Source organism: Apis mellifera, linkage group LG5 (genome assembly GCF_003254395.2).
Source record: "Apis mellifera strain DH4 linkage group LG5, Amel_HAv3.1, whole genome shotgun sequence".
NCBI lineage: Eukaryota > Metazoa > Arthropoda > Insecta > Hymenoptera > Apidae > Apis > Apis mellifera.
This window is the reverse complement of record NC_037642.1, coordinates 5,964,179-5,982,316: the sequence shown is the minus strand read 5'-3', so window position 1 is coordinate 5,982,316 and position 18,138 is coordinate 5,964,179. Positions and strand designations below refer to the sequence as shown.

Below are 18,138 nucleotides of genomic sequence, written 5' to 3'. Positions count from 1 at the left end.
ACAGAATCTTGTTACCTGGGTGAACACCAGAGCGAAGCTTAACAGAAAGAGAGAGAGAGGCTTAGCCACAGAGTTTTAAAAGACGCCGATTTTCACTTCGATAAGAGAATGAATAATTCCTCACAATACCGGAGCAAGAGAGGGATCTCCTTTCTGCCACGAACTCTCTCTCCAGTCTATCAAAACTCGCGGAAAACTTGGCCAACCCTTCGCTAATGAGTTTCCCCCCTCCCCTCCCCGCCTCTGTGTATAGATCTAGACTTATCCTCCTACCCTCTGTACAAGGGAGTTACAAAGCTATCGAGACATTCCACGGAATCCAGGCCACGGCGAGCTATTGGCAAACGGTGGGAGGGGAGGAGGAGAGGACGAACAAAGATGCGAACGTCAGCGCGTCTATCGACAGCGACCGCAAAGAGACGTCTTGTTGTCCGCAAATTAGAGCGCGCGACTCGTTTTGCTCTGCAATTCTCTCCCTTTCTCTTTCTTTCTCTCTTTCGAAAGTTGATTCTTTAAAAAAAAAAGAGAGAGAGAGAGAGAAAGGAAGAAAGGAAGGGAAGAAAAAGGAGACGAACGTTGGTTCGCCCTTTGGATCCTTTTGCGAGTTCTTGAAACGTGATAAACTTTCGAGGGTGGATCGAATGTACGGTGTTAACGTTGTAACTATGAAATGTCTTAGGGAAGTTTGGGAAGGAATGGTTCTCGAGATTCTCTCTCTCGTTCTTGGATCACTTTTGCCCGATAAGAGAGATTCTTTTAAGGGAGGGATTCTTCTTCTCCAGGAGGTGTAGCTCCTCGGTCGAGCGTTAAAAGAATTGTAAAAAATTTAAGACCCCTCTTACTTTGCGAGAGAGAGACTTTTTTTTTTCTTTTTTTTTTTTTTTATGTCAGAGAGATTAACCTTTCGTTAGTCGTCGGGTGTACGTATATTGGATGCATAAAAAAAAAGTCGTGAAATCTGTTAATAATAGGGATAATCGCGTTTATGGTAAATTCTCGAGATGAAAAGAGATGTGAAACGTGGAACAAGTTTCGAAGAAGTATTGATTATTGATCGGCGGAGATTCTTTTTTTTTTTTTTTCCCCTATAAATTTACATATTTACGAGTAAACGAACGTTTCATATTTTATATTACAATATCCTTCGTAATAATTTTTCAATAAACCTCATGTAATATCGGCGATTAATATTTTAATACAGAATCGATATAATTTATATGTAAAATATATCGGAGCGAAAATTTATCTCACTCCCTTGTTTTCCAATTTATTTATAAATAATAATTAATTTCTTCGAGTGTTGTGTTTTTTACGATGCACATTCCTGCGAACAGGATTTATTTATTACGAAATATTTTCCCATTATACGATACGCGCGGGGATACGTTGATCACAAATCGTTATCGATCCTTTTTTTTTTTTCATTTTATACGTATAAAACAAAACGCAAAGGAAATATTATAATATTCTTCGTATTGTTAAAAATTATCGCCGAGATTCTCGTCTTTTCAAAATTTTTTTTCGATCCGTTTCTTCGATCGAACACCTGTCCGATAAGATACCGCAATTCCCCTCCTCCTTCTCGTCCGATCCAGATATATACGACGGTGGACACATCGATTATCCGATCACATAGCCGGGCAAAGAGATTCTATTAGTCTATCCGATTTTATACCAGACCATATCATTCTGGCTGGCCGTGCACCAGGGTTATTCCACTCCCATAACCGTATCCTAGAATCATATTACTTTCCCCTGGCCGTGTATTCGCCGTGTATGAGCGGTTATACCGCTTGCCCGCCTGTGTACCAGGGGATCATACTACTTATTTTGACCGTGCGCGCAGAGTTATTCCACTTATCTGGCCGTATAGCAGGTTATTCCACTTGTCCGACCGTGTGCCGGGATTATACACCCTTGTCTGACCAAAGCGTGACCTATTTCCCTTGGCCAACCGTGTATATCGATCTTCTCCCTATCTCAACAACCTATTATACACAAGACACGTATTCCTTTTTCCTGGATAAATTCCAAATATTTCTCTCTCCCTCTCCTGTGTGTGTGTGTGTGTCTCTTCCTCCCCACCGCCACACCGCGAATAAAAAGGGAAATATTAATGTTACTTGCGCGACGTGTATCGATCCTTCGATACAGGAAGGTGCGAGCAACGAAAACCGATCCATTTTTATTTCGAGAAAAGAGGGGGGAAAAAAACAATCCCGTTTACCGTAAATACCAAAAAAAAAAGGAGGAGGAGGTTGTTCGTGACGTAGATTATTTTTTACGAGATAGAAAAATCTGCTCGCGAACGTGACATTATTGCCACGGTATTATGGTAGGAGAAATATATTTTTTTTTCTTTTTTTACTTATATCATTGTATACTTTTGTCAAAAAAAAAAGGATATTATTTCTACGTTTTCTTGATCGTTATGGAAGCCATGTCGTTGAAACGAAGAAGAATGCTCGAAATGAAAAAATGTTTTCTCCATACATGACAAATGAAAAATATTTTTTTTTCTTTTTCTACGGAAGCCACGTAGATATACAATACGCTTTCGCGACACAAAGCTGCATTGATAGTCGACCCATTGACGTTCATCGCGAAACACATAAATGCCTTTGTAACTTCACGCAAAGATGCCACAATCCCATCTTGTATATCCTCCTATCTCTTGATACGAGATTTGAGCGCGTTCAAAATGTTCCACAGAGAACAATTTATGTCGAGTAACCGGAGAAGTTTCGAGAATTGATAATAATCGCTTAGAATGTACACTTGGCTGTACAAATATTTTCAGAATTTCGTTATTTATAATAAAAAAAATAGTAGTGAAAACTCTGCAAAACTCCTTCCGAATAATCAAAGTTTATCTGAAATTGTTGAAATCTTGTTGGTTCTGTATTCCAGTCATATAATAGTCGTGTTTTCCATTTTGTTGCCTTTGAAATTTCCATTCGAGTAACCGAGCCAGGCTGAAAGAAGCGCGGTGAATCTTTCTTGGGCAGCGATAAACTGTAAACAACTTTTAGTCAATCTCGGTATCCCGGGGAGACCCTTTGGAGGAAGAAAAAGCAATTTTGCTTAAAGTTCGAAGCGTTTTCGCCGGCGCGGGGTCGGCTCAATCCTCGACAGTCAGGATAGTCAGGCTGTCTGTGTGCATGGAAAACTACTTGGAACTAACTTTGGGCAAACAATTTTTAAAGAAACGCCGACAAATAAGATCCTTTCATCGTCCTAATTTCGGTCTTAAGGAACCGTAACTTCCAACGATTCTTTTACACGCAAAATATCTTTCCGCGTTCAATCTTAAAGGCTCGTTGTTGTAATTGTTTTAATTAATGCTTTTCTTGCCTCGTATTTAACCTTTGTAAATCTTGTGAATTAACTATTATTGCTTTCTTTATTCCTTTCAATCTTCAAAAACAATAAACGACACATAATGTATGCGCTGTGAAAAAATATCTTCGTATGGCGGATGACGGTTCGAAAAAATTTTTTATTCTATGATTGTGTTGTCCTTAATTTTTTTTGAACTCTCAATTATATATAAAATATTTTGCGACAAAATGTAATATGAATCGAAACGTAAGATTTATAAATAAAATACTACAAACGAACCACGGAACAAAATCTGCAATGCACACATGGAATATAAGACTGGAGAGGATTAATTTTTACGCAGAAACCTCTGTATCTCGTTTTTTTAAATCAAAACTTTCCATAACTTAAAAATTTCAACCTCTCCCTTCAAATGCAAATTATCATCCATTTTAATAATTTCACCGTTAATTAAAATTCAAACTGTACTTCAAATTACTTGTTGAAAAAAAGAATCTCACGAGCCGTGAAAATCTATTTACACAAATGGCGAATGGACGGTGAGCAGAATGAAAGAATTCAAAAATTGTGAGAATGCTCGAGAAAATATATAAGAAATCGATCGAAGGGGGTTACTTCAGTTTAGAGGCCCCCGATTCAATTATACGAGATCATACGGGCTGAACGAATTTCACGCGATCCGATTCGGATGATCCGCGCGATCGAACCCGATCCAATTCATCCCCGGTTGAATTTACTTAAACGACACCCAAGGAGGGATTAATCTAATCCGGCTGATTGGTTATGAGACTTATCGCGCGACTCCAAACCGTTTCGCAACGCGCCGATTTGCATACTCGCAGCTTGCGCTCGCTCGTCTCGTGTTTCAAATATTAAGCTCGAGTTCGTTTCAACGTTGCACAACTTTGGACAACGTTATTATCATATCCTTTATTCGTGTAACGATCCTTCGATGAGGGTAAACTTTACCTGTAAAATATCGTGTTTCTATTAGAACAAACTTGGGAACGGAAATTCGAAGCTTAGGGGGGGGGAGGAGGGAGAAGGGAGATTCGTTAAATTGTTTTATATCGTTTTACGTATAGGAAGTTGTAATTCACGTTTGCAATTTATATATAAATAAATTTTTTCGATATCTCGAATGGACGTTCAAATATTTGTCATTTTATCTTGAATGTTGACAGATTCTTATGAATCTATGAAACGAAAAGTTGGAATCCATTGCGTTTTGAAAAGTGTCTCTTTCTATGGAGATTAATATAAATCCTATAAGAAAATTAGCAATCGTTATATATCGATGTGAATGATAAACGAATAAGCAAATTGATAAGCAAATAAAATAAAATTCCAAAAATAGAATAATTGTAAAGTATTATCTTGTTTCTATTTTCTCGATTTGGAAATCATTTGCATAATTGTACATCCAATTGTGCACAAGCATAGAAAGATGGAATGCAGTTGTAAGGAGATTTAAGTACCTATTATCCTCCTCTTATCGGACAGGGAGTTAATTCACATTGTGCATTGATACTGGAACCTCGATAAACCATATATCGAGCGGAATGTTCGAGAGAGAGGCAATGGGCAAGAAAATGGTGGCGATTTTCCTTTTTTCTTTTCTCGAAAATTCTATCACACCCGACACACGGAGCACATATTCTATATATATATATCTAGAACCGAAAAATAGATCTCTCGACACGCCAGGACAATCTTATCCCGAGAAGAAAGGAAAGGAGACATTTATTAGACTCTGAATGCTACCCTCGTCCGATCTGTAAGAAGGTGGATGAGTTTATTTTCTATTGTCAAAGCGAATTTATGAAAATATATATATATATATATATATATGTAAAAGAAAAGATTGTCCATGAAAGATAGATCGAGGTGAAATAATAATCGAGCTTTGGAACGAATCCTTTGATCTGAGAGCTTGGATGTTTATTAAGATAAAACGTATTGAAAAACGATTGGATTAAAATGATTGATATTCGGTTTTAAACTCGGAATCGTCAATCCATAATTCGTTATTATCTCTTAAATTAATTATCATTTTACAAGAATTAATTAATCTATCAATGAGTAGACAGTCTCTTATTCTGAAACGCGACGTTATGTAATCTCAATAAAAATCTGCCGATCGATACGTGCCACTTTTCCCTTTGCATTTCTGAAAATATAACGAAACGTGAGAGGAATAGTTAATGAAAAAAAAAGAAAAAAAAAAAAAAAGGAACGTGATGGAATATCAATAGAAATATCGGTATTGATGGGCTATGTGTTTCGCGAATAAATGAATTCGAACGGGTGGAGTGCTCCTATCCAAGATATCGAAATCATTCGTGGCCTTCGAAGCATCCGCGATCCATGAATATTTCAACTCGGGTCGAGACGACAAACAAAATAACACAATTGTATATCCATTTTTGAGATCCCTGTCGAAAAAATCTCCAATCATTTCGGTAAAAAAAAAAAAAAAAATAATTGATTTCTTCGTTTCCTCGAGATTTCTCGAAAGTTATTCTAATTAATTCCTCTTATGTATAAAATTTTGATGAAGGGAAGATGATATCGTATCGAATATAAATCTGAAACAATCTCTTTTAAATTTTCTCTTAATATTTAACCCCTTCCTTCCTAAAATAAATTTATATATACAATGAATATTAAAAATCAAAAATATTTGACAATATATCGTAGATATTTTTTAAAGAATTTTAATTTTCCAAAGGTTCATGGCCATTTAAAATATATGTTTTCATTCGATCCTCGAAAAGAAGAAGACTATTCACAAAATCCCGTCGTTTTCGTAAAATTACATTTAAATAGCACCAGAATCACACGACTCGTATTCAACATAGTTGGATACTCTCCAAGACATCGGTTTAATCCTTCAAATATCGTCCGTAACAGACACCCAAATCCTCGAGGATCCTCGCGGTATCTTTCCGCTCGCGGAGAGCGGAATCTTCGCAAAATTCACGGCACCGTGTTGAATTAACTTCTCCCCGGACGAAACCCTAAAGAACGTAAGATTCTTGCACCGTGTGTCCCATTTTAGCTCGAGATTCGTTCACACCCTATTTCCCTTTCACGAAGAAGGGAGAAGAATCCAAGAGTCTCGTCCGATTCGTCCCAACCAACACGAACCAACGACCCTCGGCGAAATCTTGCCAGAGACGAGTTTCCAGATCGGCGAAAAGAGAGGGAAGATCGGGCGTTCCGATCTCACCCTCCGCTACGAGCCATCGAAAATGTAAAAGATTACCGAGTGGTTGTTGAAACCAAGCCTCCAAGAACGCGGTATTAACGCGCGAATTGAATTTTCCGGGGATAAATTGGAATTTTGTTTTTGAAAAATGTGTTGATATGCTTGTTGGAAAAAAGTTTGGAGCATTTGTCTTTTTCTTTTTTTGTAAATTTTGTAAACAACATTTTTTGGTTCAAAAAATTGGAATAAATGTTGAACTTTTTCAAAAGAATGTGAAAGATGAAAAGGAATTTTTTACTTTTCTTTTGCTTTTGGATTCCGTAATAAATAAATATTCGTCATTTTGAATGTGTTTCGTTGTATTTCTCGCTCTAATTTGAAACAATATTTTTTGTACTTAAACGTACGAAAATCGAAATACGATGTATCAGTAAAAAAATCATTTTATTTTTTTGTCTCATAGATTTTTTTGATAAAATGTTTCCAAATGTTTGGGAATCTTAGTTTTGCCCAGAAAAGATAAAAGATGCTCCAAATTTTTTAAACGTGCGAACAAAGAATGATTATTCTTACGTTTATTTTTCGACAGAATTAAATTAAATATTTACCAAATTTTCATTGTTAATTGTATACACACATTTAATGAATCTCGCGCGAGTAATTTAATGTCTCTACTTATATTTGTGTTTATCGTATTCGGTAATGGAGAATCCACAATGAAATAGGATATTTACGCACGATAAATTTTATTACTTTAGAAATTGTTGATAATGTTTCCCATTCTGTACCTGTTAAATTTCTTTTATTTTCAGGTAATTAAATTTATCGTGTGTAAAATATCTTGTTCTATTGTACTCCTCATTATCCGAATATAATGAACGAAAATGGAAAAAGAACTTAAAAACCTGTCTCATATTCCTGACATGTATTTTAATTGTGTAATATCCCAGTTTCATATGTAAAAAAAGAAGAAGAATTAGAAGAAAAAAAAATGTAGAAATTTTATTTAAATCTTTAAAATCTTTTAAAGCGTAGTACAAAGTAATCCAACAATTTCGTCCAAGATTAAAGATCACTTTTTTTAAAAATTTTAAGATAACAAGAATAATTGCCTATAATTGATCGGATCTTCTTCGCTCCACAATCGAATCGCGATAACATTAATATAAACAAAGTGCGGATAAAAAGGAATGGAATTCGTGAACAGAAGGAAGGAATAAATGAGAAAATGAGGGATGATGACAAAATCCGATAAAATCCGAGAATACGCGAAATATTCGAAACGAATTGGATCGCCGTATTCATGGATGCGGCGTCGACGAAAATCCGGCCGAGTTGGCCTCTTTGAAAATTCGCGCATATGAAACCCGTTACACAGGCGAATATCGATTCCCTTGCAACTGACACGGAATGCGTAAGAAACCCGTTTACATTATCGGCAATAAATGTCCCGCTGTTCGGAGAAATATTCTTCGGGCGTTACGTGCATCGTTGCACCACGATCGAGAATACAGATTATTGGTGTTGACTATGGTGCGCGAGAAATTGGATCCAGATAAGGTATTTCATCATTGGTGAACAAATATTTGCCGATTGACTCGAAATATGGTGGAGAAGATATTTTCGCATCAAGGTATTTTCGATATATTTGACGTAGAATTTAATATATTCAATGTGGTGTGGATGGAGAGATTTCCTATTCCGTGACGTCCAAAATGAATTTTCTTTTTAAGGAACGTGAAGAATGAAAAGGAATCGTCCGATTTTCTTTTTTTATATTTAATAGAAACAATAGTCTGTAGTTGAGAGTCGCAAATTCTTGAGTAAGTAGTTGATTGAAGAAACATGTATTGTATTTTTGTTCACACTTGAAGTTTCCAATTAAGAGAAATTAAATAGTTATTTAATTTAGTGCGAATATTCTTATTTCACAACGCATATGAAAGATGCAAATGAATAGAGGGATATGGATCTAAGATGATATAAATATATAGATACTGACAGATGGATATTCAGGGGATATTCTTCTATCGTAAAATATTTATAATTTTTCAGAAAAGTTTCAGTCAACTTTTTTTGTATAAAGAAGAGTCGAGCAGATGTTTCAATTATCTGTAATTTAAACTCAAATTTATAATACTAAAAATTATATACTTGGAAAATTAAAAAGTACTTTTTTTAATTTATAGAGAAACAAAAACTTGGTTATCTTTTTATCGAATGGACGTGTGCCAATCTCGAATAATACAGTAATATTTGTCGGTGTGCAATATATATATACAAGTTGGTACACACAAGAATTTGCACTAATGCACGTCCGCTCGGCAAGATACACATCCGATATAATCCAAAGGGTTAGCAAAACAACAAGGGGCTCGTTTCGACGAGTATTCCACTTTCTTACTTGCGCTTCCAATTTAGATCTTATTATCTTTCATTTACCACGCGACTTTTCCCAAATATTCCAATATTTGCACATGTTTTTCCTCTATTTACCGAATATTTTTCTTCTCCCCTCTTATTGAGAAATTGTAGTTCGTTGTATATTTTTAGATTTTTCTTCGCAGGATGAAACGCAGGGAAGAGCTTTGGGGATGATGATACCGAGACACAATTTTTTAAAAATTTGGAATTATTGTTTTTTTGAAACGAGATTTTTTTATTCCCATAAGTTATTGTGCAATAATGTAAGAAATAGATTAAAATTCTATCTCTGAAAATTCTTTCGTCGAAGTAAATAAAAATCTGTATTAATACCCGTAATTTTTATTAACTAAAATTGAAAAAAGATTCAAGAGATAAAAGATTTTTATCGATATTACTTACAAAATGATCGTTTAAATATCCTTAAAAACAATCCTTCTTTTAATCCCGTCACAAACTAATTCGTGTAACATCGAACTCAGCGAAATTCAAACAAATTTTCCCCAAGATTCTTTCCATTGAATCACTAAATGCTTGCCGATTTTTCTTTTCCAAGACAAAATACCACGCAATTCCGCGAGCAGAAACAATTACCGTAATGAGATATTCGAAGCGGAGCGAGTAAGAAACAAGACAAGTTGTTGCCTGAGTCAGCTCTGTTTTTTGAAACGTCTTGGGGTGTCTTGGGGGACGAGATAAAGTGGAGAGAGTTGACTGGTCTTGTTTAATTTCGGAAATTCGGCGAAATAAGATTTTCGTGATTCTTCTTTCTTTTTTTTTTTTTATTTTTTAGAGAATAATTTAAATCCTACGTAAACCTGGTGTACGATACGTTTCGTTCGATCGATCTATCGACAGATCCCGAGAAGCGGGGATCTTATCCTATGCACATTAGGCAAATTCTGGAGGACACGGTGCCTCTCTCAGAGGGAATATCAATGCCACCTAACGTACTCTTCAAGCAAGCACAAACAATCAAATATTGGCTTGGTGGTCGTACCGCGATTGCCGCTGGAACACCGCTGATACAGTTCAAATAGTCTAAGTTACAAGGGGCAGTTAATCGATCCCTCTAATGTTGCATCTTGCGGCTCGTGTTTCATCATCGTGAGATTGCCAAGGAATTCATCGAATAATTTAATTACGCCACGCCGTTGCGCCGTTTTAAAATGAACGCGATTAAAATTTTACGTAAATTAGAGAATGAAATTATAATTCTCGCGATAGACGAATCGTCATTTTAATTATATCTCGAGGAAAAGAATTTAATTATTTAAACATCCTTCGTATGGTCTAATGATCGAAGGGAAAAGGAACGATTCGAATCTGTTCTCATATTTTTCGAAGAAATTGGAAAACGCGATTAAATATTTCCTTCTTAATTTCTCCACAACATCTATAGAATGTCCCAAAAATAACGCAAGATTTGAATTTGCCGCCATTTTTGCATCAAGTTGTTGGCAACCTTGAAAAAAGAACAGTTTAACGGCTGAGAGTTTAGGATTAATAAAAATGGAGCGTTATAGGATACAACAACGTGTCTTCATTATTGAATAATACTTTAAAAATAATGAAAGTTTGGCGGCCGCAGTTCGAAAATTTCATACAAAATATTCACACATATTTTTACCTCGATGGCTTTGTTAATCGCCAAAACTTTTTTGAGAATGAGGCTGGTCAAGCAGCAACTGTTAATGGTAAAAATAAATATCTAAAGACTAAAAACTCTCTTTTATATTTAATTCAAATCTTGCGTTAATTTGACACCCTTTATATTGGCAATTCCCAATCTCTTTCACGCCCAAAAGTGTCGTAACTCGACAATCATGTCGTCTAAGAATTACTCGAATTAATAGAGCGTTCCATTTCGGTCAGCATTCCACTTTTCACGAGATCATAAATATCCTCAATTGTGGATCCTCAACAATACACTGAAGAGACAGAGAATCCACATTATCGTCATATTTCTTCGAGAACCAAGGATAAATATATAATGCATTACACGTTCAACTATGATTCTGCAAGTAGTATTACAAAAGTATTAATATCGATAAATGGCGCGTTTCCCTTCGTGTCATTTATCAGGATCACGAGGGGCATCAGCATCCTCCCTCGATGAGTCTCGATGTTCATCGACCGAACAACGTCTATAATAACGTCGCCAGTCGATTTTTGCGACGGTAATTTTTCAATTACTTTTACCAGGATACCAATCCTCTCTTTTTTCCTCTTCTTTTTTTTCCTCCCTCTCCCCGTGCTGTAAGGGGGTGCGGCGCTCCCCGTATCGATTTCAGATTCCAATTTAATGGCGTCGTGGTATCTGAGCCACGATCTTCCAATACCAATTTCGCGTTATCGGCCTCCGCTCGACGACGATGGCTTCCGTCTTGCCAGACACCATTCGCGCGATCCTCCAAAAGTCCTCCCGAGGAGAAGGGACTCCGCGACTCTCGTGCTATGTCATCGCGGCATGAGAAATTGAAGGGAAGGTCCAAGTGATTTCAGGTCGATCCACCAAATTTTTGGGAATCCATTTTATTATTATGTCGCGGTGCGTTTTAGGAACGTAATCCACTCGAAGAAAATTTGGAATTTTTTTAAACGTACTTTTACAATCGTCGGAGAATCGTTTGTCGCAAGGTTTCTTCCCTTTGTGGGATTTTAAATTTTAGAAAGAATGTCGAGATTGTACATCGTGTACGCGCAAATTTTAAAATTCTGGATACGTTATATCGCACGGGTATAAATCTAGAATTCCTAGAAGGTCGTTTCATCCGCGATTTTAGAATTCTACGCGAAACTGTATTTCATAAGTAGACAACAACTGTGAAACTTATTATATTAAAATTCGCCGCGTTCTCTTCTTGTATAATTCTAAAACTCAAAATGAAATTTTCCAAACTCTTTCATTCATTTTCAATAATTCTTCGATTTTTTAAATTCCAAACCAATCGTAACACCATATAATATCCCTTCCAATCTATTTTAACTTCAAATTACTGTTACTCACATCCAACGATCCTTAATTCCGAATCTCAATATCTCAAATCTCTGAAACTTATTATATTAAAATTCGTCGCGTTCTCTTCTTGAATAATTCTAAAACTCGAAACGAAATTTTCCAAACTCTTTCATTCATTTTCAATGATTCTTCAGTTGAATTTTTTAAATTCCAAACCAATCGTAACATCATATAGTATCCTTCCAATCTATTTTAACTTCAAGTTACTGTGCGTACATCCAACGATTCTTAATTCCGAATCTCCAATCTCAATATCTCAAATCTCTGAAACTTATTATATTAAAATTCGCCGCATTCTCTTCTTGAATAATTCTAAAACTCGAAACGAAATTTTCCAAACTCTTCTCTTTCATTCATTTTCAATGATTCTTCAATAATTGAATTTTTTAAATTCCAAACCAATCGTAACACCATATAGTATCCCCTTCGATCCATCCACAATTTTAACTTCAAGTTACTGTTACTTACATCCAACGATCCTTAATTCCAAATCTCCAATCTCAATATCTCAAATCCCTCGAATTGAATGTTCGATTTTATTACGAATATTGTAACCATTAACACCCTTTAACAGTGTCAGAAAATTTCTCTTAAGGAGAGGAGACAAATGATAAACGCAGGATGGATTGTTTCGTGTTGCAGTTCCGCCGCACAAAATCGTGATCGTCGATGACTCAGGGATCGCACGGAACTCGATGGTGGGCCCGTACATGAAGGGCGACACGCTGCGGCTCTACTGCGACGTGTACGGCGGTAAGTAACGTCACGTCGACCCCTTTTCTCCTCCCCTCCCCCTTGGCCCCCTCGAGAGAACGTCCGGTCCAATTGGAAAAACGGGGAGAGAGATGGTGGTGGTTGTGGGCTCGTTGAAGCCTCGTTTTCCAACCAGATTTACGTGACGGCGAAATTTCGCGTATGCGGCGGACAAACGCTCGAGAAATTCATTTTAATCCACCACCACTGTAGTCTGCCCCTTATCGCGTAATATATATGTAAAGGAGATTGTTAAAGGGAAGGAGAGAGAGAGAGAGAGAAATAAAAAAATAACAGCGTTTTGGTAACTCGTTGGTGACGTTTTTGAATTTCAAAGTTATGGGTCGTGACTCTCGTAAAGAAGAATTATATATAAATTGTACGGAATAATATGATTAGTTAAGTATTTAAAAATACTTATGAAATAATAACTTGTTTATTCCGCTGTGTGCTTAAAATTATTTCATTATTATTCGAAAGAGAGAGAGAGAGAGAAAGATTGGATTTTTATTATAAAAAAGTGGGTAATTAAGAGACAAGATTCTACGATGCACCGTGTTTTAAAATATCCTGGAATTCCTTAACGATAACTTTTATAACCTTTTGCCACAAATTCCGTTTAAATTATTTATTTCCAGCCGAATTAATTCTAATCCTAATAACTTACGATTTATAGAAAGGATAAGGAATTCGTAATAATAATATCACGATTAATATTCGCGCACCCGTAAAGTAAAAAACACGTTTGAGATATCGCCAGTTATCAATGATTCATTCTAATTCTAATTTCCCTCATTGATAAACGAACCTCGCGCGATACAATCTCGATTTCTCTTCGTAAAACCCATCATAACTGGAGGGAGGGGGTTAAAAGAACGATGATGAAACGAACGAACGAACAATCCGTACGTTTCCACTCGACCGGAAATAGTAGGGGACAAAAGAAAACGGGGGGAGGGGGAAAAAAAAAAAAAATCATCGCAATCAGAGGATCCTTTCAAAACAAACTACCTAAATAAAAATATCCTCGGTCGGAGAATACGGAATCGAGAGAGAGAGAGAGAGAGAGAGAGAGAAAGAAACAGTTTGGAAATAATTGGGCGTGGAAACGTGATCTTTTTTTTCTTTTCTTTTCTTTTTTTTTTTTTTTTTTTCTTTCTCCATGGTTGCAGGTAAGCCGACGCCCACGGTGTCCTGGTACAGGGACGACAAACTCGTCAGCAACAGAACCGTGACGGTGAGGAACGGTGTCGCGCGGAACGAGCTCGTTATCAAAAATTTAGGAAGGAACGACGTACGCTCGACCCTCACCTGCAACGCGACCAATAACAACAGGTCGATACCCCTTTCGTCCACCGTCTACGTCGACATGAATTGTGAGTATTATCGATCGAATGATTTAACATTGAATATCGATTAAATATCTGATATTTGGGGATACTTTCATTCGGTCTTGGTCTATTTCGAATCTTTATCCCGTGTAGATATGAAGTGTGTATACTCTTCTTCGCTCGCGTCCCTCGAGACTTAAGTCTTATTGTTTGAAGGATGCTCAAGGAGGCACGAGTCTCTTTTCTAGAGGCCATTGTCGTTGCTTTTAATTGACAATTTTCTTTTTTTACATCTGTATATTTTATAGTAGTTATGTGATGCTGTTCAATCGTAGTATCTATTGAAGAATTCATTCGTGGGAAATATAAATTTTGATTTTATTATTACAGTTACTTTTATCTATATTTTAGCGAATATATATTAAAATGCAAATAAGAAAAAGAGTAATCATTTTGTTTAAAGACAAAATGTTAAAAATTATTTAAAAATACTCTTTTCTTCCTCCACAATTAATTTAAAGAAATATTAACTATTTATATTTTCTTTATAATAAAAAGTAGCATGCTTCTTGAACTCGAAAAAGATTGGGAAACAATGCTTCGACTGACTTCAGTTTCCTCTCGAAAATCGAAAATCCATATTGTCGAATATATTTATACACACATTCGCATTTCCTCCTCATTGTCGTCGCATGGCAAACAATTTAAATCGCGTCGATCGTGATAAAAAAAGAGAATCATAAATCGTTTCGTACGAAAACAACGTCACGTACAAGAATTGTTGTACAATCTGGCGTCAACAGTATGGTCGATAGCGTGAAGTAGATGAATCGTGAGTTCCTGTTGGAAATGGTACGTACTTCTTCGCGATACCATTTTACTATCGACAAGCTATCGCTGCGAGATGTTTATCGGGATAATAGAAAAGCCAATGGCCATTTTTCTCCGTTCCACGATGCGGATTCGGAACAAAATACCACGTCAACGGGCAGTGATGAAGGTGGACAACCAAGTTTCCTTCCAGATCTCGTTTTCATACACACGCGACAAGAATTCGACAAGTATTTCCATGAGATAAAAAACGTTTAACCTCTTCGTTGTTTCATTGAAAAAAATTTCAATTTTCTCAGGATCAAAAAGATCATTTTTCAAGCAAAATTTACCATCTTTATAAAATTAATTGAGATTTCTTCCAACGATAAATTTAAATCTCTATCGAGTCGTCAATTCGAATCGTTAAAATCAAAATTTTAGATGAAGAACACGTTCGCATCGAAGAATCTAAATTATCCAGAGTTAAAACGAAAAAAAAAGATAAGTATACGTTAAAATCGCGATAAGATCGAAAGGAAGTAGCGCAAGGGTGCGAGGGTAATCCTCCCCTTGAGAGAATCATCTTATATTCTTTGCAAAAGAGAGGCCATTCCCCAGCCACGTAAAGGGCGCGTAAAGAAAATAGGAGAATAAGTGGGCAAAGGCGTGGCCATTATCGGGATGAATTATAGTCGGTGGGATCGGCCGATATCCCGACGCCTTCCACGAGTTGGAGAGGATTATCTGTACAACTGATTTAAAATATTTCTCGATAACGTTCACGGGATCAGGAGGCGAGCATTCCTCTCAACGACCTCGGCCAATCGGGGTCTGACTCTTCGCTTTTACCCTGTTGGAAACAAAAGCGAGAACTGATATACCGTTTATATCATCGAGCAGGGGTGCTTAAGAGGAGATGGGGCTTGGTTAAACGGGATGATGGTCGATCATTTGATCGGAGGGGCAGATATTTTAGATCTCGCGTGTTTTTCTCAACGAGGAGGAAAGAGTTCTCCTTTTTCTTTCTTTTTCTTCGGATAATCCGTAGGGGATGATGCAGTTCTTTTGTATGTAGATTAACGAATTGAACTCTTCTTCTTTGTATAGTATACTTTCTCCATGATTTTTTTTAAGTATGAAAATTTCTTGAATCAATTTTATTATGTCTGGTTCGATCTAGAAGATTTTAAATATATTTTAAATTGATTAATCCTCGGTATTGGAAAAAATAATTTATGGAATATTGTTTGTTCCTCGACAACAACTGCAGCAACTTTTTTCCATCGTTAAATCGTAATTTCAAATATGAATTACCATTCGTATATTTTCATGAAAGAAATGCGTTTGTCATATAAATAATTGTTATAAATAGAAATAACAGTATAGAACGCCATTAAACGCAATTTTTGTCCACAATTCGATATCTTTTTTCTATACCTTTAATCTTTTTCAAAAGTACCACCCAATATATAATACATAATCAAACGTACGTTTAAAAATAGTAGAGAAATATTTTGAGACCAACTGGAGCTCGAAATTAACGCTACCTAACCTCGTAAATTCGAGAAGGAAGACCTTAAGCCGAATCCAAGCACCTAATTAACAGCCAACTAGATCTCAAACTAGGTTACGCAAACTTTTCTATACCTTTTTTTCTTTCTTTTTTTTTTTTTTTTTTTTTTTTTTAGACAAGTACAACAATGTCTTTTGTTCGAATTCCCCATTTAGAATCTCTGAATAGTCGAATTTGTCACGGACTTACGAACTTCTGAACAATCAATCGAGCCCGCAATCCCAACAACTCCTAACCGAATATCCAATACCGGGGACGATAGTAACAATTATTCGCGACAGGGCCGGGCTGTTCCATCGATTCCAGCGGGTTGTATTCGGCTGGCAACACGATGTCGATGGAACAGCAGAAGATGACCGGACCAGATTATCTTGCCTTTGGACGTAGCAAGTTGCTGGGAGGAGAGAATCGTGCAATTTAGAGAGAATGGTGAAGTTTCGAGGCTGATATCCTCGTTTCGCGACGCTCTTAAGTTCTTAAACAAAGTTCGACCCTTATGGATAGTGGACACCGCGACGTCGTTTGTTCGTCGACGGAGTTTGTCGGCGAGCATTCTGCCCGATTGTTTCGCTATTATCGTTCGCCGAGAATAGAGATTGAAATTGAACTGACTTTATTTATTTTTCTTCAACTTTGGAAAGAATATTTTTTTTTTACATTTTCGTAGCTTTGCGACAAAAGAATATTTTATGTATATATCGAGGATAAAATCTGTCGAAGGAAAAGTTACAGTTCGAGATATCGCGACTAAGTCTAACAAATTTCTTTCGTACGAAACAATAACGCGTGTTTGAAAAAAAAATTGAAAATAAACGGAAGGGAAAGTTGAATCTGAAAATCTTGAAATTAATCACCGTTATAAATCAACCAAAGTTTTCTTTCTTTAATTTTTTCCTTATATCCAATCGTTCTTTACTCATCGACAGAGATTGTGCGACATTTCATTTAAAAAACTACGTAAAAGCAAAATTAAGAAATCCGCGAGCGAAGTTTGAAGAGACGTGTGATATATAAATTGCAAAAAAATTCTTATGAAATTAATGAAATAAGCAAGATCAGTGGAAGAACACGTCACACGCGATTATGATAAGTTTTTATTGAACGCGACCTAACTCACAAACCTATTCCATCAAGAAACTCCTTCTTGAACAAAGTTTAAATAATTTAATTGATAAGAAGGATATAAGACTTTTTGCGTTGACTTTATGCAAATATCCTGAAGATACGGAAGAATCATTATCACAATACCGTTCATAAAATAATTGGTTTCGTTCTTTTCAATCCTGCCTCTAATTAAAACGATAATTAATCTCAATATAATTCTACAAAAATATTTTCCACTTTATTTTTTAATATTAAATATTCCATTTCTGCATTTTGTACGTGATAAAACGAATATATGCTCGAATTTCGAATATCCGTGGTAAAACAAAAGACTTGAAGGAATTGTGCATTACAAGAATTAACAAGTTGTAAGAGATAAAAAATTCTAGAGATGAGGAGAAATGATCGTAGAGAATTTGCATGGGACGCGAAAATTTCTTTATCCAGTGAAATATGACGAAAGTAAAGTACGAAGTCTTTAAAGAATATGGTACAATTAAGAGAGTCGTGAATGACTTGTTCTTGAAGTCACCGGAAAGTTGTTTCAAAACTCGTCAGTTACGTC

At 36.1% G+C, this 18,138-nt stretch overlaps 1 protein-coding gene and 1 long non-coding RNA gene across 3 annotated transcripts in view; one reads left to right on the top strand and one right to left on the bottom strand.

Annotated features, from left to right (window-relative positions):
* LOC411078 (nephrin) overlaps positions 1 to 18,138 on the top strand; it is a 246,522-nt gene that overhangs the window by 201,457 nt on the left and 26,927 nt on the right. For both annotated transcript variants that reach the window (XM_026440729.1, XM_394552.7), the window contains 2 exons: positions 12,642 to 12,752; positions 13,925 to 14,128. In XM_026440729.1, coding sequence (XP_026296514.1) covers positions 12,642 to 12,752; positions 13,925 to 14,128 — 315 coding nt within the window. The remainder of the gene's footprint in view (positions 1 to 12,641; positions 12,753 to 13,924; positions 14,129 to 18,138) is intronic.
* Positions 1 to 18,138, bottom strand: part of LOC102654898 — a 69,137-nt gene that overhangs the window by 27,584 nt on the left and 23,415 nt on the right. The gene's annotated exons all lie outside the window — the stretch shown is intronic.